General features: G+C 51.4%; 1 protein-coding gene and 1 long non-coding RNA gene across 9 annotated transcripts in view; one reads left to right on the top strand and one right to left on the bottom strand.

Moving 5' to 3' along the window:
• LOC140612317 (uncharacterized) overlaps window positions 1-20065 on the top strand; it is a 74675-nt gene that overhangs the window by 48997 nt on the left and 5613 nt on the right. For 3 of the 7 annotated variants that reach the window (XR_012013594.1, XR_012013590.1, XR_012013592.1), the window contains exon 3: window positions 16032-16131. The exons of 2 other annotated variants lie outside the window; for them this stretch is intronic. This is a non-coding gene — a long non-coding RNA (uncharacterized lncRNA). Of the gene's footprint in view, window positions 1-14520; window positions 16132-20065 lie in introns of all 7 variants that reach the window. 2 more of the 7 variants (XR_012013596.1, XR_012013593.1) reach the window with 1 other exon arrangement.
• SLC22A8 (solute carrier family 22 member 8) lies at window positions 520-19604 on the bottom strand. Of its 2 annotated transcripts, XM_072789571.1 has the most exons (11): window positions 19385-19584; window positions 18266-18640; window positions 7592-7695; window positions 6875-7029; window positions 6011-6179; window positions 3632-3755; window positions 3327-3442; window positions 2186-2400; window positions 1394-1502; window positions 1044-1247; window positions 520-955 (listed from the first exon to the last, which is right to left on the bottom strand). In XM_072789571.1, exons 1-11 carry the CDS (start codon window positions 19535-19537, stop codon window positions 856-858), a joined length of 1824 nt encoding a protein of 607 aa, XP_072645672.1. In that variant the 5' UTR covers window positions 19538-19584; the 3' UTR covers window positions 520-855. The 2 variants fall into 2 exon arrangements, with proteins under 2 accessions (XP_072645672.1, XP_072645673.1); XM_072789572.1 differs by lacking the exon at window positions 18266-18640 and having other exon boundaries at window positions 19385-19604.

The following is a 20065-nucleotide window of genomic DNA, read 5'->3' on the forward strand; positions in this document are numbered from 1 at the left end:
ATGTTGGTGCTCTAACTTCCAGTGTGATGGTCATTGGAGGTAGGGCCTTTGGAAGGTAACTGGGCATAGAGGAGGTCATGAGGGTGAGGTGTCATGTGGAATTAGTTTTCTCAGAAGAAGAGACAGCAGAAACCTTGCTTCTCTCTTGCTCTTCCCACCAAGTGAGGACACAATGAGAAGGTGGCCATCTGCAAGGCAGGAAGAGGGCTCCTACTAGGAACTGAGTCTGCTAGCATCTTGATCTTGAATTTCCCACGTCCAGAACTGGGAGGAAGAAATGTTTGTTGTTTAAGTGATCCACTTGTGGTATGTTGTGGTTGCAGCCTGAGCAGGCTTGGTGTATATGCACCTAGGGCACTCACACATGTGCACACAGGTTCACATCAGCCCAGCTTGTATGTACCTGTGTGCCCACACCTGCGTGTTACACACAGCACTGGTGGATGGATTTGCAGTGCACACGTCTGCATGGTGGCCTGTCCCCATCTCTGTGCCACCCCCATTCCTGAGCATTATGGCTTGAGTTCATTGTCATTTATTGAACCCTCCCATTGAAGAAAAGGGTGGGGAGCAAGAAGGAGAAGCTGTCTTTGTTAGGACTGAGTCAAGGAGTCCAGGGGGAACCCCTGGGGAAGGAGGGTGGGACAAAGGCGGCCAGTGGGGAAGGGCTATGGCAAGGCCTGGGCTGAGGGATGAAGAGGACAAGGGTAAGGTATAGAAAGGCCTATGGTGGAACCTTTGAACTGGAGCATGGACCTGCTCAGCGGCCCCCAAGGTGCCCTCAGAGCCCAGAGGCAGGCGAGGACCTGGCTAGGATTTGTTTCTGGAGGGCAGAGAAAGGGGGCTCTGTTGCCCTCAGCAGGGGTCCGGGCCTGGTCCACAAGGATGCAGAGGGATCCTCTGGGATGCTTCTTTTGCTTCTGGTTCCTGCTTTGGTTTCTTCGTCTGCCAGGACCTAGGGAAAGAGATCTCAGGAAAAGTCCTGGGTCTGGACCTACTTCCCCAGTGAGGAGTTCCAGAGGGACCAGAGGCAAGGGACTGACCAGGTCTCTATGTCTTCGATAGTCTCTGGCAAGGGCCGATTGAGGGTCTCAGGCAGGAACAGGGTGGCACTGCCTCCAAGGAGGGTGATGGTCCCAAATAAAACATTAGGGATGAAGGGCTGAAAGTCTGCTGTGATTTTCACCAGTGGGGCCGCCATGCTTCCTACACGAGTCCACAAGTTGCTTATGCCCATACCTGTTTGCCTTGGGAGAGTCCAGAGCAGGGGTTGGCAGCCTGTGTATGATTCTTAAAGGGCAGCTCTGGGACCCCTGGGCAGGAGCAGGAGGATGCCACAATCCCACCTGACCCTGCATCCTTTGGCTGGGCCGGCCCCGAGTCCAGCACCTACCGGATGACGGTGGGGTATAGCTCGCTCGTGTAGAGGAAGAGGCAGCTGAAGGAGCTGGACAGGCAGCCCTTCCCAAACACAGCCAGGGCTGTCCTCAGGGTTGGCAAATCTGCAGAGGGAAGAAAATGCGATGGACCTTGGGCTCAGGAGCACCTGAGTGTTCTCACTCCTTAGCGGACTCTGTCTCCCTTTTTGCTTTGGCTGCTGGAAAGCTCAGATCTAAATTTAAAGCTGAGTAATAGTCCCTCTGCTATTTCTAGTGATTTGCAGGCTGTCCTGCTGCAGTTGTGTTTTTCCCTGGCTCTGGTTCCCTACTCTCATATTTTGTTGTATATATGCTTGTCCTAAAATAGCTCAAGTTCCTTTGGAAGGATACGGGTATATCAACACACAAGCATCTATATAAAAGTGGCTTTTCCAAGGTCATGGTAGAGTAGGTTGTGGGGTCTTCCCTGAGCACTTAGCTCTGTGTTTTTCTCACACCAGCTTTTCTGTAGCCATGTCACCAGGCCATGCCCAATCCCTGAGCAATCCAATCCCACTAGCCAGACACCACCATACTTTGCCCAGTCTGAGTCAGATCTGGAAAGGAGCTTTGATATCATTTAGCCAACTGAGTTATTTTCTAGATGGGCGATATGAGCCCCAGAGAGCCCAGGGACCTGCTCAAGGTAACACAGATAATTAGGGGCACAGGCAGCAGAATTGGGGTCCCAGCCTGTGGTAACCTGTGATGTCCACGGAAGCATCGGGCCTCTTTCAGAGGGTTCTGGCCTAGCCCTGGCTTCTCACCCGAGGGCACAAAGATGAGAGCCAAGATGGACCCTCCTGCCAGGAGGAGAGCACAGGACTGGGTGATGTGTCGGCCCAGATGGTTTATAGAGAGGACGGCGATGAACTTGGCCGGAATGTCGACCCCACCAAAGATGAGCTGGAGGAAGTAAAGGTTCACTCCAAATTCTTCCACACCCATAGCCAAACTGTAGTAGGCAAAACCGGTGGAAAACCTGAGGGGAAGAGAGGGATTGATTGGCATCTGCAGCTGAACTGGTCTCTCCCCATACTGGTCAATGGTCACCAGGATGACGAACAGTTTCATTTCTTATCCCAACTGCAGCTAATTGGTAGGGGCTGCTGGAGAGTTGTTCTGAGCTCTTTGAGATTGTGTCTGGGCTCAGTGCTGGGATTCATTGGTTATGTCTGATGTGGGTATGGTCTAGGCTGTGGTGGCAAAGATGCCACATAATTGACTCCTGAGAATATCAGGACTGGCGGGACTCTGGGAGGCCAAAGGAGGTAGTAAATGATCTCTCTTGGTTGGGTAATAGTTTAACATCTAGAGTGGGAGAGGGGAGAGAGTCAAGCTGTGCATATGGGTTAGTTGCCTCCCCTTTCCCTCTCAAAACTGAGAGATGCCTTTTGAAGTCCCTGGACAAATTGGACCCTATTCATGTAGGGATAGAGGAGCGTCTCAGAACCTGGTTACAGAAAGGGCTATGTAGGAGCTGTAGAACGTCAGGCAGAAGAGAAGACTCAGGAGAAGCATGATTTCTGTCTTCCAGCTCTGAGGGCCAGCCTTGCTCTGTGGGATCCCCTAGGGCAGAACTGGACCAGTGGAGACAATGACAGAGAGGCATGGAATGGGGAAATTGCCATAGGGATGTGAGCTGTGATGGAGTCTGGAACATTTGCCTTGTGGGCAAGACCCAACATGGAAGCAGACCCTGATGGCCGGAGCCTAGTGTGTGGCGAGGACACAGAAGATTTATTTCCAGGATTGGGGTTGGGCTGGGGCAGCCCAGGGAGGAGATCTCTTGACTCCTCTTTGCAGATGCCCTAGGCCTTCCCCTTAGGTGAACCTGCCAGAAGCCTTGTTCATCACCCCTGTTTGGCAGAGGTGCTAGGGTGTGGGCAGGGAGGGGTGGGTGGTTACCAGGCCAGGGAAAGACAGAAGGTCACACGGCGCAGGTTGGGTGTCCGGAACAGGTCAGCGACACTATACTTGGCCTTGGCCAAGGAGATCTCCTTCTGCATGCTGAATTTGAGCTCCTTTCGGCAGAGGAGAGGAGTGTCATTAGTGATCAGCTGGTGGGCAGGAGGGAGGGGAGAGGGAGGTGCAGGCCTGGTGTCTCTGGAGGACTTTGCTTGGGGCATTGGCTATGATGTTGGCTTATGAGCAGGGAAGCAGAGGCAAGAGGAGGGCTCCTGCTCCAGACTATAATCCCTCTCTGCTCCTACCTCCATGCGCAGTTTCTCTCCTTCTTCCTTCTTGCCATTGAGGGTAGCCACCCGCCGGAGTATTTTCAGGGCCTTTGAGAATTTTCCAGACACGACCATCCAGCGTATGGACTCTGGTATCCACCTGGGTGCCAGAATCAAGTCACAGTGACTTGCCCCCTGCCAGAACCTTGTTTGAGGGGCCGGAAGGACTGAGGGGTAGGAGGTCCAGAAACCCGAGCTGTTTTACTGCAGATTTCATGGAATTTAAACGTGGCCAAGCTTTGCACCTGGACTGCCTGCAGCCAGCACAAATTCTATCATTCTCTTCTTTCCCCTTCCAGAAGAGCTCTTCCTCTGCCCCCTACCTGGGCCACTTGTTATCCTTGGGTGTCTTCCTTAGCTAGGAGACTTGGGCCTCGGCCAAGGCAGGTGCATCCTGGGGAAGGGACGGCATGTTCGAGGCTAGACAGCTGGAGGATCCAGTACATTCACCTCCCCAGCCTTCCTTGGGCTGCATCCCAGGGTGAAGAAGGGGCAGGGCTGCAGCCCTGCGGCAGCTTGAGAAGGTGGCTTGGAGTAGGGATTGTGGCTTAGGGAATGGGTTTGAGGCAGAAGACCAGTTCTGCTAGAGTACAAGCACAGCATAAGGTCCTGGGATTGGTGAGTGGGCAGCCGATGTCACTTTCCCCACCTTTAGGCTATACTTTTGGGGTTGGTTCACCCTGAGCAGACCCCGAGTGTCATTAGGCTAAGAGGAGTAGAGGAGGTGGATGTGTGTGTGGGGGTGGTACAAAGGATTGATGTTTTAAAAAAGTCTGGTCTGAGTGGGGTCAGTTATGTCTGTGGCCTCCACCGGCATCCAGGACTTGACTCCAGGGAGGGCCTGGGGGAGTAGGCATTGATCATCTAGCCTCAAACCACAAGCCCAGCCGACAGTGACAGTGGTGGCCTCCTAGGTTCAAAGCTATCCTGCTGGCCTTGTGGTCTCATTTCTGCTTAGGCAAGGTCGACAGTGAGTTCCTCCCACACACCACAGCCAGGGCCTGGAATCTGACCTCCTCTCCCCGCAGATAGTAACAGATTCTTCTGATTAAGGAGCCTTCCTGCAGACCAGGCAAACATAACCTGGGTGATGGGCATTATTGTCTTCATTTTGCCTAGGAAGATCTTGAGGCTCAGAGTAGGTGAGGCTTGACCCAAGTCACAGGGGGAAGGGGCCTAAATTCTGGACCGTACCCTGTTGACCATCTGCCCTTACTTTGCCCTCAATACTCTCTGTTCTTTGTCTGCTCCCATCCCTGGCTGTGAACATTCCCTGGCTCTACCCTGGACCCTCCGACCACCTCTCTTTCCACAAGATTGTCCATCCCCCTCTAGATGATTCTATTCTCATTTTCAAATAAAGGCCCATCCCAGTTCTGTGTCTTTATGTGCAAACCTGGCACAGGGCAGGGGGTGGGGGTGGGTAGCTTCACTTATCTGAGCTTCCTTCCGTTCCCTCATCTGTAAAGTGAGACAATAATGCCTCCTTCATACAGAGATGCCATGAGGATTGGGATGACCTAGGTTGATGCCTAGGAAAGGGCCTTGCACATAGTAAGTGCTCAGTAAAGGGTCACTCTGAGTCGGTTAAATGTCCGACTCCTGGTCTCAGCTCAGATCTTGATCTCAGGGTCATGGATTCAAGCTCCACATTGGGCTCCATGCCCAGCATGGAGCCTGTTTAACAAACAAACAAACAAACAAACAAACAAACCAACAAACAAAAAACAAATTATATTTTGGGGATTCAGGTCCTGTTTTCAACATGCCTTAGGTCTGAGGTGATGATAGTGAGCTCTTGACCTATTTGGGGTCTCTGACACACCAAGACACCTTGATTTTCCTAGATTCCCAGGCTTGGGTTTTCCATTCCTTTATATTTCAAATTTAGAAGTCACCAAACTCTGTGGATTTGTCTTTCAAAATGCCTCTCAGACTCGTTCCTGAGGTTCCTCTTACCTTCACAGACATGTCCCTTCTCTCTTTCATCCCCACCCACATGGGTCTGTCCTTGTGTCACAAACAAGCTTGATCAGGCCTTCCCGCAACACAGACACATTCAGAGGCATTCTCTGTCCCTCCACATGAAGTTGAGGCTCCTTGGCTTTCTGTGTTCTCTACAGTCTGGCCCCATACCCTGTATTTCAACTCAGCCCCTTCCTCCACTGACCGCCCCCCAGACACTTGCTCCTGCAGCATACCTTTGTGTATTAATTCCTCCTTTCTGGAATGCCCTTCCCGACTCTGGAACAGAGGTGTCCTGGGATAGAGTCAGCCAGCCTGGTCAGACATGGGCTCCCCCTGTTTGGCCCCAGCGGGCATAAGGAGGGAGATGAAGAGGAGAGGGCCACATACCAGGACAACAGGAAGAAGGCGAAGAAGGGAATGGACACGGTTAACTGTAGCCAGCGCCACTGGGGGATGGCATAGGCCAGGCCAGGCAGAAGGAACTGGCCTGCGGTATAGAAGTAACCCATTAAAGTTGACATGATGGCCCGCGTCTGGATGGACACGCATTCGACATCTGCAGGAGGAGCCCAAGGACCAGATTAAGATCGTGCTGGGCCCTGGGCAACCTTCCCATGAAGGAACACCCGCTCCTGCCCACCCCACAACAGCTACTTGATCTGACGCCGATCGTAAGGGCTCATTGCCCCCATACCAATGCTATGAATAAAACTCAAGAAGGTGGGACTCAAACTTAGGTCTCTCTGACTTCTAAGCCCACACTCTTTTTTTTTTTTAAAAAGACTTAAAAAATTATTTTTAAGTAATCTCTATACCCAACATGGGGCTCGAACTCACAATCCTGAGATCGAGTCACATGATCTACCGACTCAGCCAGCCAGGTGCCCCCCACCCCTACTCAAACCCACGCTCTTGACTGCCTCACTAGAGGCAAACGACTTCCCTTGTTAGGCTTCAATGTCCGTGTCTATAAAATGAGGACAACAGTGTCACCTCCTTGTGTGTGTGGACTGAATGGGATCCTGTACCCGGTAGACCGTGAGGCCCGGGGTAGGGTCCTCCGTATTGATAGCTGCTGCTATTATGCTTCCTGTTGTTCTTACGCTCAGAGAGGGCCTCTGAGATCCTGAGAGGGGCAGCATCTTACGTGACCAAAGTCACAGGGAACCTGTGTTGGGCCAGGCCCTTGGTTTCGGGCTGGATGCCCCCCTTCCAACTCATCTTCCCACGCCCCCTCCCCCTGTGGCTCACTCAAGATCGCAGTGCTCAGGACAATCCCTGAGATGCTCCAGCCACACAGGAAGCGGAAGACCATGTAGACGGAGAGGCTGGGGCTGAAGGCTGCACTTGAGCCGCTGGCTGCCAACAGCAGGTAGCTACAGGTCAGGACGGGCTTGCGGCCAAACCTGGAACTCACAGGAGAGGAGAGACGGGGTTAGCCACGGTGAGCTAGCTGAGACAGTGACTCTGCAGGTCTCAGGGCAAAGAGTTGGACTCCCTACCTCCCAAAGGGGGTAGGCAGGGCATGTAAACTCCTTCTTTAGACAGAGCCTCACTGGTAATTGCTATGTTTTTTGACAGGTTTGCAGTTACAGGTTCAAGTTAATGAGTGATCACCTGCCCCCTGCTTAGTGGCCTGAGCAGAGGTCAAGGGACTTCCTTCCTATCCCCAAACAGTCCGTGCACCCCACCACCACTGCCACTGCCACATAGGCGCTACACTGCGTCTGAAAATCTTGAGGCTTTTCCCCAGGGTCTGAGGAGGTAGGAAGATTCCAGCTCAGAGCTTTGGGGCAGAGAGAGGGCTGTGCCCTGAAAGGGAAAGGGACTTGCCCAAGGCCGCATGGCAGGGACTGTGCCTCCTGCCTCCCCTGGCTCTCTGCTTCTTTGGGCATGCATGGGGGGGTCAGAGTGAGGTGGGATGTCCTCATAGATTGTGCCCCTGCTCCAGAGGCCCCAGGGTCTCACCTGTCCGACAGGTCTCCCAGCACGATCCCTCCGATCAGTGTGCCTGCCATGAAGAGAGACTGGGCCACCTCCTTCAGTTTGTTGGAGCTGCACACCAAGTCCCACTGCACAGGAGAAAGGCAGTGGCAGCCTGGCTCCATCTGGACCACCCTCCCAGCCATGCTCAGCCGGTGCCCCCCAGGGGCCGCCTTCCCCAGCACCGTCTCCTGACTTCCCTGAGCCTGGCCTCCTCCTCCCAAGGCCAGTTCTGCTTACAGCCAGACCCCGGGCTCCTCGGGTCTGCCTGTGGCTCTTTGGGTCCCTGACCCTGAGTGTGTACTGACAGTTCCTCTCCAGCATGTGTGGTCTGTCAGGAGCTTGCAGGATCTGCTTAGCTGTCACATTCAGGGGCTGCCTAGATCTCTCTTTCCTTTTTTTTTTTTTTTACATTTTTAAAATTAAAAAAATAAAATTTATTTATTTAAAATATTTTATTTATCTATTCATTAGAGACAGAGAGAGAGGCAGAGACACAGGCAGAAGGAGAAGCAGGCTTCTCGCAGGGAGCCTGATGTGGGACTCAATCCCAGGACCCTGGAATCACATCCTGAGCCGAAGGCAGACACTCAACCTCAACACTCAACCTCCTGAGCCTCCCAGGCATCCCTAAAAAATAAAATTTAAATTCAATTTGCCAACATATAGTATAACACCCAGTGCTCATCCCATCAAGTGCCCTCCTCAGTGCTCATCACCTAGTTACCCCATTGCCCCGCCACCATCCCTTCCACAACCCTTTGTTTGTTTCCCAGAGTTAGAAGTCTCTGGTGATTTGTCTCCCTCTCTAATTTTCCCCACCCAGTTCCCCTCCTTTCCCTTACAATCCCTTTCACTATTTCTTATATTCCTGGTATGAGTGAAACCATATGATGATTGTCCTTCTCCGATTGACTTATTTCACTCAGCATCATACCCTCCAGTTCCATCCACGTTGAAGCAAATGGTGGGTATTCGTCTTTCCTGATGACTGAGGAATACTCCGTTGTATACACAGACCACGTCTTCTTTATCCATTCATCTGTCAAAGGACATCGAGGCTCCTTCCAAAGTTTGGCTATCGTGCACATTGCTGCTGTGGACATTGTCTCTCTCTCCTCCACGGGGAACACTGCTGCTCCATCCCACATCCCCTGTCTCTGTCTCTCAAATCTCTCCTCCTTGGGAATACCTTCCATCCACATTCACTTCATTTCTCCCTCCCCTTCAAAGCTGAATCTCTTGAATGAAAAGCTCTACTTGCTGTCACCCCGGCCTCATCTCCTGATCATTTCTCAATTCTGCACTGCCCCCACCCCCCCACCCCCCCTGGCACCATGCTGTTGACACTGTGCTCTCCAGAGCCCCCTATGAGGTCTTTTTCACTGAGCCCCCTGGAACCTTCTGTAATCTGACCTTCTGGCAGCCCTTGGCATTGCTGATGCTGACTCTCCCTCTGCCAGATCTTCCTCTCCCTATTTACCACTCCTCCTCTTCCTCCATGGGCTCCTTTCTCCCTAGGGCTCTTTATGGGTCTCCCTCTCTTTTATCCATTCTCCTGAGGAAACATCACCTGCTCCTATGGCTTCAATTTCTACTTTGTGAGGAAGACTCCAACCCATATTTTCAGCCCCACCTCTCTTCTGGCCCTGAGACCAGTTGAGTCAGTTGCATTCTGGAAAATTCTACTAGATGATGTCTCAGGGTCACCTCAGAGTCAACGAGACTTGTGCCCCACTCCTCACGGGGTCTCGATCTCAGTGGCTGGGAACCCCACCTTGCCTCATCCCTCTCCAGGGCACTATCAATCCATCTTCCAGTTTCTAACTTTTGAATATTTCTGGAATCTGGATTCTTCTCTTTCCACTGCTACTATCTTAGTGCAAGGTTAATAATAATGGCTGATTTCATGGAGGGCTACAGGGCACCCGGCACTGCTGTAAGGAACCACTTCCCAAGCTTTAACCTCTTCAGTCCCCACAACAACCCACAATGCTGGGGCATAACTATCATCATCGTCCCCATTCTACAGATAAGGAGACTGAGGCCCACTAATGATGACTGTGGAGATCTTCAGACAGGGCTCCCAGCCTTTGATTTCAGTACCTTCTATTCATGCTTCTTCTGCTAACCTGCATGACTTTCTAAAACACCACTCAGGTCAGGTTCCTGTCTTGCCTAAAGCACTCCCTGGCTTCTTCCTCCTGCCCTTTGGGTAAAGAGAAAGCTCTGTTGGCACAGATTTATAAAGCCCTCATGCTCTGGCCCCTGCCTACCTGTCTGGCCTAATCTCTGCTAATCCCCAACATACACCCTTTGTCCAGCTGTCTTGAACTACTTGTGTAATGAACTGGAGAATTTTATTCACTGAAAATGCCTCGCAAGAATGTTTTGGAAATGAAACAGTGTGGGGGAAGAACCATGCATCCCAGAGAGCTCTTTCCACTTTTCCTCTGCTGGAAGTGAGGGGGATGGAGTGGATGAAGACTCCAGGTCTTCCGGCTGTCTCCTGGTGGCCCAGAATGGCCAGTGAACCCAGTGGGCTCTTCTGGCTGAGAAGGGAGCCTGCATGGTATGTGTATGGTGATGCAGGAGGGTAAAGAGTGAAGGAGGAAGTGAGGGGGTGTGAGGAGGAGTATGCCAGAGAGTGTTTAGAGAGACTTCCGGTACTTTGTGGTATGCTGTGGGAAGCTCCTTTAGGAAAATCTAAAGACCTACTGTCCACCTAAATTCACTCACATCCTCCCCCCTTCCAAAATAAGCAGTACATTTCCCAGGTGACCCAGTAATAAGTGGGGCCACATAGTTCTTGACAATGGATTGTAAGTGGAAGAAATGCTTTTCTTTCCACCTCATTTTATTAAGAGAGAATCCATGGTCTGGACTTGAATGCTTTCTCCCTTCCTCTTGGTGGGAATGGTGACAACTAGAGCAACTCTGGAAGCCATGTATTAAATATGGCGAAGCTGCTGTCAATCTGGGTCCCTGAATAACCCTATGGATAAAACTGCCCATTGACCTGAAATTCCCACCTTAGATCTATTGCACGAGGAAGAGAACCACTTCTGTATCCTGCAAACCATTGAATTATTGTTGACTCTTTTATGGCAACATAGCCTATCCTGATAGGCCACAAGAAATTGCAAATGGAAATTTGATTCCCCCCCTCCCCCCCAACCTCTGTGTCACTTAGTGCTTTAAGAAATCATTCTGTTTGGATCATGAGAGGGTCAATGTCAGACCCATCTGTGTTAGTTTAAGGCTGTTGCCCTTCTCCACTGTCTGAGATCACATCTGCTGGGTCTTGGTTCATACCATGCTATTTGTGGTGAGGTACGCATTAGAATAACTGTCACAAGTCAGTTTCTACTTGAAAAATGAGCAATTTACAGGAAATATAATTCTTAGGATAGGCTTTCAGTCATGTTTAAAACATGCCCAAATCTTTATAGTGGCCAATAAGTTCCTGCAGAATCTGCTCCCAGATTTATCCCTGTTACCTTTCTGCTCTCATTTGCTACTACTATTTCCCCACATACTTCACTGTAGTTGGTCTTCTTGCTGTCTCTTAAACATGTCAGGCACCTCGGACTCTTGGCATATGGTGTTTTCTTGGCCTGGAAAGTTCTTTCCCTAGGTAGCTACTTGGCTTGCTCCTTCACCTCCTTCAGATCTTTGCTCAGACATTATCTTCTCAGTGAGAACTCTCTTGACCACTCTATTTAAAATTATAACTCCCAGAAGTCTACATTCCTCCACCCCACTTTCTTTTCTTTATAGCATTTGTACCATGAGACATATTATATAGTTCCTTTTTGTGTGTTTATTTCTCCTGCAAGGTTATCATCTTGATGAGGGGAGAGTGTTTAGTTTGTTTTGTTCACTACTATACTTCCATTGCTTAGAACAGTGCCTGCTACATAGTAGGCACTCATTAAATACGGTTTTTTTTTTAGATTTTATTTATTTATTTATTTGTGTGTGTGTGTGTGTGTGTGTGTGTGAGAGAGAGAGAGAGAGAGAGAGAGAGAGAGAGAGAGGCAGAGACACAGGCAGAAGGAGAAGCAGGTTCTATGCAGGGAGCCTGACGTGGGACTCGATCCCGGGTCTCCAGGATCATGCCCCGTGGCTGAAGGGGGCATTCCACAGAAAGAATAGAGAAATGGAAAACCTTCATGGTTAGGATATGCTGATGTCTAAATGAGAATTCATAGGGTCTACATCCTAGATACTATGTGGAGGACAGTTTTGCTTTGCCAGAATGATTGTATGTCAGGATGGAGAGTGTCTAGGCTTATATGTAGGATCTATAACCACGTGTTAGAAAGGAGGACTGGAAAAACATCACAATCAGACTCGAAAAGCTTCCTTGGCAACGGTCTACTAGGGAAGGGTAAAATGAGGGTTTAAAGCTCAGAAGAAGGGCTTTGTGGTTAGAGCTTAAAAAAAATCTTGGATCTCAAATGTATACTCTTAGTTGTTCCCAGAGATTTCATGGCTAATACAAATCATAAGAGCTGATGATAAAAATGTGGCCAGGGTTGCCCTGCAGATCAACACAGATCCATGGGGCTCAGATCTTGGATGTGCAACTGCTATGGGTGAAATTGTGTCCCCTGAAAAGACAGGTTGAAGTCGTAACCCCTTAGCATGTGGTCTTATTTGAAAATAGCATTGTGGCAGATATAGTTAGTTAAGATGAGGTCATCCTGGGGTAGGTCTGGGCCCTTAACCCAATATGACTGGTGTTCTTGTCAGAAGAGAAGATACAGACACAGAGATAGAACATCATATGACAATGGAGGTAGAGACTGGAGTGATGCATGGATAAGCCAAGGAATGCCAAGGATCATGGACAACCCCCAGAAACTGGAAGAGGCAAGAAAGGGTTCCTCCTTAGAGCCTTGGGAGAGAGCATCGTTACATCTTAATTTTGGACTTATTGTTTCCAAAACTATGAGGTGATATGTTTCTGTTGGTTTAAGCCACCCTGCTTGTTGTACTTTGTTATGGAAATTCTAGGAAATAGATATACTGTGTGATTCCCGTATGTTTGGAGGACCTGTGGGCTTGGTAGGTGGTGATAGCAAGAGGATTGGGAATGGGAGAGTGTGGCCATGAGGGAACCAGAAATAGAATTGGAGAGATTTTTAAAGGCATCCTGGAATTTGGGGTCGGGGAGTGGGGAGGGAAAGATACCTAGAGACATTTTAGGCATTCTTCTGTATGGTTAGCTGTACCGAACTCCTGAGTAGGCCTTGTTAAGAAAACCTATAGCTGAAGGCTTGATTAGTCTTAAAGGTGTAGAGAATGTGGTTTATGTTCCTTTGATTTTGACTCAATGCCCAGGCTAGGCCACATGGAGTCTGCAGTTTGAGTCGGTTACGCTATCGTTAGATTCCGTGACAGCGTCAGGAATTCCTTTCTGCTTTTACACTTGTCATTGTGTCCCTCCCTGTTCTAGTCATGTTGCCAGTCTTTCAGGCCCTGGAGACAGAACAGGAAAGCTCAAGGCCCCGAGAGGAATCGCAGCGGTCCTGTGGGGAGGGCCTGTGTATTGAGGCCCACTCTGGCCTCGGGGAGCTGCAGGGTGGGTTTTTGGACTCTCAGACAGAGCAGGCATCCACAGGGCTGAGATTCAGTGCTGTGGGAGCGCTGGGCTACAGCTCCTCTCCAGGGAACCTAGAGCCCACAATCCATGCTCCCCACACTTTCCAGACTTGAAAGAAAGGCCTTTGTTTTCTCTTAATGTCCTAGTAAAGCTCTTTCTGAAAAATTCCAACCTTGTCTTTGCTGAACTCAGAGAAAGGAATGTGTGGTCGCCCCTGCCAGGAAAGCTTAGGGGATCAGGGCAGGGGTGTGGGGTGTGGTGGGGGGTGGGGAGACTCCCTCCACTCTGGCTGGACCCTAGATGTGCTCGCTCGCATCACCTGCATGGTCCTCCCAACTGAGCCTCCTTCGGAAGGAAGTCCCTTGTTATCCTGTTCTACAGATGAGAGGACTGAAGTGGAAAGGGGAGCCAACACCCCAGGTCACTGGCTGTGGGGGTGGAGCTGGGACCTGTGCTCAAGCTTGCAACTCCCATTCCCTCCTGTGAGAGGAGGGCTAGGTGGAAGCCCTGGAGTGTGGCCAAGCCACGGGCCCCCTCGAATCTCAGGACATGTCTGTTAACCATAATAGTGACAACAACAGCCACAGGGGCCGCTGACGTTAGCTGAATGTTCTGCAGGGGCCATGCACTGTGCTAATGCTGTCTTTGCATGGTCTCCTGTCATTAAGAAACCAGGACTTCTGGCCTCGTGACATTCCTAGTAAAGGGCAGAGTCAGGAAGTGAACTCTGTTGCTTGACCCTGGCTCATGATCACACATTGTCCTTCTAGGGGGTGGCCCCTTGCCTCCACTAACTAGGGTCACCTGGACCTCAGCTGGTTGCCAGATCCCACGCACCTTTATTACCACCCTCTGCACTGCAGCTGGCATATTCAGACCCTGCCTCCACTCTACAGACCCACCTCTAGGTGAGGCCCAGCCATTGTTTTACCTCTGCCACATGGGGACCTAAACCCTGCTCACCCCACCCCTCGCAGATGGAGCACAAATTTGCCACAGTTGGAGCCACAGACAGAAAAATCACTGTGCTGGTAACCAGTGCCTTGCTGGGTCTGGCCACTGACACTTTCCTGGCTGTTTAGGGGCCTCTTCCATGGGTTCTCACAGCTGAGAGTTCAGGGGCCCAGGCCTGATGAGCAGCTGACCCAGAAAAGGGTACCCTGAGGACTGGTGAAACCCTGCGTTTGTTGGAATGCAGATTCACATGGCCCCGAGTGCTAGAATGGTATCTGGGAACTTGACTGGCACAGATGTGAATTGATGCTTGACCAAGTACAAGACCTGCAACCTCTGTTCTTGGCAGGCTCCTGGGAACCTGAGGCTCACCCTGAAGAGGAAGCCACTTTCCAGCCGTCAGCAATGTCTGGATCCCTCCTTCCGGCATCTGACAGGGCAAGGCCTTCATTCAGCAGAATCTGAGCACTTTACTATGCACCTAGCCCAGTGATGAGAAAGATGGGATGGAGGCGCACCTGGGTGGTGGTCGGTTAAGCGCACGACTCTTGGTTTCTGGTCAGGTTGTGATCTCAGGATTGTGATCTCAGGGTCGTGATCTCAGGGTTATGAGATCAAGACCTGCATCAGGCTCTGTGCTCAGTGCAGAGTCTGCTTGAGATTCTCTCTCCTTCTCCCTCTGCTCCTCCTGTTCATGTTCTCTCTTTCTCTCAAAATAAATAAATGAATCTTTTATTTTATTTTAAAGATGGGTTAGAGAGACACCTTCCCTGTCCTGGAGGAAGTGCTGCCACCAGAGGACGTGGATCTGTGAACAACAGCCTCCAGTGGCCACAGCGTGCTCGTTCACACTGACTGTTTGTGGGTGGGGTTACACAGTCTTAAGGAGCCTGATGGCCTGGCTTTAACTCCTAGATCCATAATTTATGAAATGTGGTGCCATGGGCCAGGGTTTCCTCATCTGTACAAATGGGACAAGAAAGGTGCTAACCTCAGGGTTGTTGTGAGGATTGAATGAATTAATATGGGCCAAGTGCTTAGAGCCATCTGGCACAGGGCAAGTATGCAGTAAGTGGTAGCGATGATTGTTATGTCACTGCTTCTTGCACAGTTGTCTCTCTGGCTAGCTTCCAAGTGTTTAGAGGACATGGATGGTAGCTTTCATTCCTTCTCTCTGATTTCCCAGGGTCCAGCTGTACAGCAAGTCACCCATACATCTGGGAACTTCTTTATAGATACTGAGGCATCTTTGATTCTCCCCCCAGGTCCCATGGATTCTGACTCCTGAAAACTCTGGTGTCTATTCCCACTGTTCCTTCCAGTTATTATCTTTTCCCTGGATCCCTGTAGGAGCCTGCTAACTGGTCTCCCTGCCCTGGGACTAGAACTCTCCAAAGCCACTCTCTGTCCTGCAGAGTGACCATCCCTGGAGGGTGACCTGAACGCACCACTCCTACTCAACACCATTCAATGGCTCTCTGTTTTCTCAGAACAGAGGCAACACCCTGGCCTTAGCATCCAAGCCAGGTCCTCTTCTCCAGCCCCATGTCTGGTGGCCTCCATACCCCATGGCTTCGCCCCTCCAGCCTTCACCTGTCTCTTGAAATCCTGACTGTTTTGTTCTCATCCTGCTCCTGCACATTTGACTCCCCATGCGGTGGCTTTGGCCTGGGGCACACTTGCCCACTTCAACCTGTCTGCTTACTCTCTCCCTTGTCACACCCAGTGGAGTGTTGCTGATTCCAGCTGGCCTTCGTGGATCCCCCTCCAGGCTGGTTAGATGCTCCTACTCTGGGCTCCCAGAGCACTCTGAGTGTATAAAGCTCATATCCATTCATTCCACAAATACTTATTTCACAGAGTGCCTCCTCTGGGCCAGTCACTGTTCTAACTGCTGGGGATCCCTGCCTCAGGAAGCTGCCGGTGGTCCTGGAGGGGTGGCTCTGTCTCCAAATTAGAGGTGAGTTCCTGCAGGGCAGGCAGGGAGCCGGTGGACTTTGCCTCTGTGTCCTCAGTAGTATGCATGTGGTTGTTAGTAAATGTTTGTTTGATGCTTTTGGGGCACTGAGCTTGGCACTGGAGAGAAAAAGTAGCTATGACGGGGAGGAAATATAATCTAGGGGATATGAGAACAAGTGTAATAGTTAGGAGCATGACTCTGGGGCCAGGTACCTGAGTTCAGATCCCGAATCTGCCGCTTTATTAGTGGTGTGAACTTGAACAGGCTCCTTAACCTCCATGCTTCGATTCTCCCATCTGAAAACTGAGCTTATGATACCAACTACCTTATAGTGTTGTCAGCAAGGTTAAAATTGTTAATATTTATAAAGTGCTTAGAACAGTACATGGCACATAGTACATGCTTTATATAAGAATAAATATCTATTAAACACACGAAAAACAGGTATAGAGACTAGGAACGTAGATAATCTTGGATTCAAATCCTACCTCTGCCAGGTCCTAAGCATGTGTAATCCTGGGAAAGGCTCTATATGCCACCTCCTGGGATTCCAAGAGCCCTGCACGCAGCTTGTCTGGCACAGGACTGGCACAGGGTAAGCTCTTTGAAATATAGCTCTCCTAATGAGGCAAAAGCAACATACTGCCCTGAGGGACCCATGGGGCCTGAGGGGACAATGAAAACACTGGCCTCTGTTCCCTGCTTAGATGCCCTACCCTCCGGGAAGCCTCCTGGAATCCCATGGTTCCTCCCTTCCCTGCTTCCTCCTTTCAATGGCCAGAAGCCTGTATCCCTCTGTGCCTCTTGTGGGTGTTTGCTTTAATCCTAGTTCCTTTTTTTTTTTTTTTTTTTAAGATTTTATCCATTTATTTGAGGGAGAGAGAGTGAGAGCATGCAAGCAGGGGGTAGGGGCAAAAGGAGAAGTAGACTTCCTGCTGAGCAGGGAGACTGATGTGGGGGCTCCATCCCAGGACCCCAGGATCATGACCTGAGCCAAAGGCAGATGCTTCACTGACTAGCCACCCAGTGCCCCAAATCCCAGTTCTAAAACTGACCTGCTCTGTGATACTGGACTCTCACTTCCCTTCTCTGAGTTTTGGATGCATAAAAGGAGATAATATCACGGTGAGAATCACAATGTGTACAAAGCACCAAAATGTGCCTGGCAGTTTGCAGATCCTCCATAAATGCCCTTTCCTATTTCCTCTCCCTCCTCCTACCATGGTCCCCTGACTGGCCTGTCACAGTTTGTTCGAGGGTCACATTTGCCTCTGTCATTCCTGGGGATGGCAGGTGGAAGAATCAGAGAGTCAGCAAAGGGCTGAACGAATGGCAGGTAAACCCTTGAGTAACTCTGGGAGTTTTGGGGGTCTGCTCGGGCACTTTTCCACACACCTTGTACACTGTCTGATCCCTGCTCCGCACAGCCTCCCATCTTGGGACAGGATGGAATTTCCTTCTTTCTCCTTGTTGCCTGGCTAACTCCTTTTTTTTTTTTTAATTTTTAAAGATTTTATTTATTTGTTAGAGAAAGATTGAGAGTGAGTGAGCACACCAGCATGAGGAGGGAGAAGCAGACTCCTCGCTGAGCAGGGAGCAGGGATCCCATTACTCCAGGATCATGACCTGAGCCGATGGCAGATGCTAAATTGATGGAGCCACTCAGGTGCCCCCTGGCTAACTCCTGAAAGACATTCTTATCTCAGCCTGAGGGTCACTTCTTCGGGATGCATCCTCCCAGGCCTGCCCCGGACCCCTGTGCCCAGCCCTAAGGACTTTGACGTTGTAATTTTACATTTCTTTATGTGGTACTTTCATCAGTTAACGTTCCCTCACAGGGCTGTGGACCCTGTGGTGGCAGGGACAGAGCATTTTTGTATCCTTATCGCTTAGCACCATGCCTGGCACAGTGTTGAAGAAATGCTTGCAACTCTGTGAAGAAGTCTAACTTTCGGGTTTGTCTGCATCTGCACCAAGTCCTTCCTCTTGGCCTGTCTAGTGCCCTGCTCTCTAGTCCCAGTCCTCGAGAGACTAGAGCCCAGCCTGTCCCCCTGCCTGTCCCCCTGCCCCCGAGCATGGCAGGGTATGGGGGTGCGTCTGGGGGTGGAGGAAGAAGGGGTGTCTTTGGGCATACCTCAGTCACGATGGAGCTCGTGGTGCTGAGGTCATAGACCCAGCCATCCAGGCATGGCTCGGTGGCCCCCTGGGTGTCGTTGGGCAGGCTGGCATTGGGCAGATGTATGAAACGGAGGCACATCTCAGGCTTCCCATTCTGGTCCTTGGGAAGCACCCAGAGCCCCTCGGAGGCGTTGGGGGGTGGGTGGCAGTGGTGGGCAGGCGTGGTAGCTGTGAAGATCTGCAGCAGGTTGTGGTTGGCCAGGTTGAGGATTGGGAGGCCTAGCAAGACCAGGTTCAGGAACTGGAAGGGGCCATTGCTGCCCACACGGTCCATGAGCTCAGAGAAGGCCATGGCACTAGGCAGGATGAGCCAGAGCTGCAGGCAGGGCACCTGGCCAGGGAGAAGTAAGTAGGCATGTGGGTCCTGTGTGGGTGTTTGTGGATAGGTGTGGAAGCACAGTGGGATGGTGTGCCAGGTGTATGCGTGAGCACCAGTGTGTAGAACAGTGTGTGTATAAATGTGCACAGGTAGGGGCTTGGGTGCGTGTGTCCGTAGATTTACGCAGATACATGAAGACACAGCCAGTGGCATTTAGTGGCATGGGCCACAGGTGTGTTTGGATGTGTGTGCACAGGGGTGTGTCTACAGTGATGTGTATCTTGAGGCTGGAGTGTAAGGTGCAGCTGTGCGAGGTTGGGTATGTGCTGTGTGTGTGTGTGTGTGTGTGTGTGTGTCTGTGAGGATGCATGTGCTCAGAGAGGCTGGTCACACATGCCGCATGCATGGGGTGGTGCAGGCCCCACAGCTGGGACCAAGGGTCGTGGACATTGGCAACAGGGGCCGGATGGTGGGGGGAGGTGGGGAGGTCCCTGCTCCCCCTGAGCCAACACACAGTGTTAGCGGAGCCCAGCAGAGCCTGCTGCAAAGGTCTCCCCCAAGCCTGGAGTCTCCTGGCTTTTGGCTGTCCTCTGGGGCTGGGTCCCCCAGGCTGGGGCAGCAGAAAGGGCCCAGGCAGGTCCCAAAGCACATAAGGGACTTGGCCAGTTGCAGTAAGGAAGCAAGGCCTGACCTTGGGGGCTTCTCGGGGGCCTATTGGGGCTGGGGCTTGTGGGGGGCGTCCCCATTTCTCCTTACCTGGTAGTTGGGCCTGGCTCCCTCCGCTGGGGCTGGCGGTGGAATGTGGCTGAAGCCCTTTGACTGTCCCACAGTCTGGTCGCTGCTGTAGTTGGGGAGCTCAGCGCCAACAAGCTCTGCTTCTGCCTTCCTGGGGGGACTTATATAAGGCATAAGTTGTTTCCCAGGCTAATGTTTGACTTTCTTTTGAGAATTAATGGTGCTGGCAAGGGAGGGTGCTGGGGACCCACCGAGCTTGGCTTTCGTCAAAGAGCTGCCTCAGCAAAGGCTGGGGAGGTGGTGTGGCTGAGCCTAGCAGGGCTGCTGGCCACCCAGGGGTAGGTGGCCAAGGCAAGCTGGCCAGAGGGGGGTCAGGGAGGGGTCCGATCTGGGTCCTGAGGACCCAGGGACTTCTTTGTGCACCTGGCATGTGGGCCACTGATAGGGGTGCTGCGCGGGCATCACTTCCCCTGCCTGCTGCCTCCTGAGAAGCAGCCTGGAGCCTCATCTCCCAGGAAATGGTAAGGCACGTCCAGCAGAAAATGTCACCAGGTCTGGCCCTGCAGGCTCCGGGCTTTCATCCGCCGGGCTCCTGGGCAGCCAGGGATCCCCTGCCTGAATCTCAGGCTCTGCAGAACAGCACCCTTCCACCCGCGCTCTCCATGGACAGGCTCCTCTTCTGATCAGTTGCTTCCCTTTGGG

The sequence above is a fragment of the Canis lupus genome, chromosome 21, assembly GCF_048164855.1.
Source record: "Canis lupus baileyi chromosome 21, mCanLup2.hap1, whole genome shotgun sequence".
Classification (NCBI taxonomy): Eukaryota; Metazoa; Chordata; class Mammalia; order Carnivora; family Canidae; genus Canis; species Canis lupus.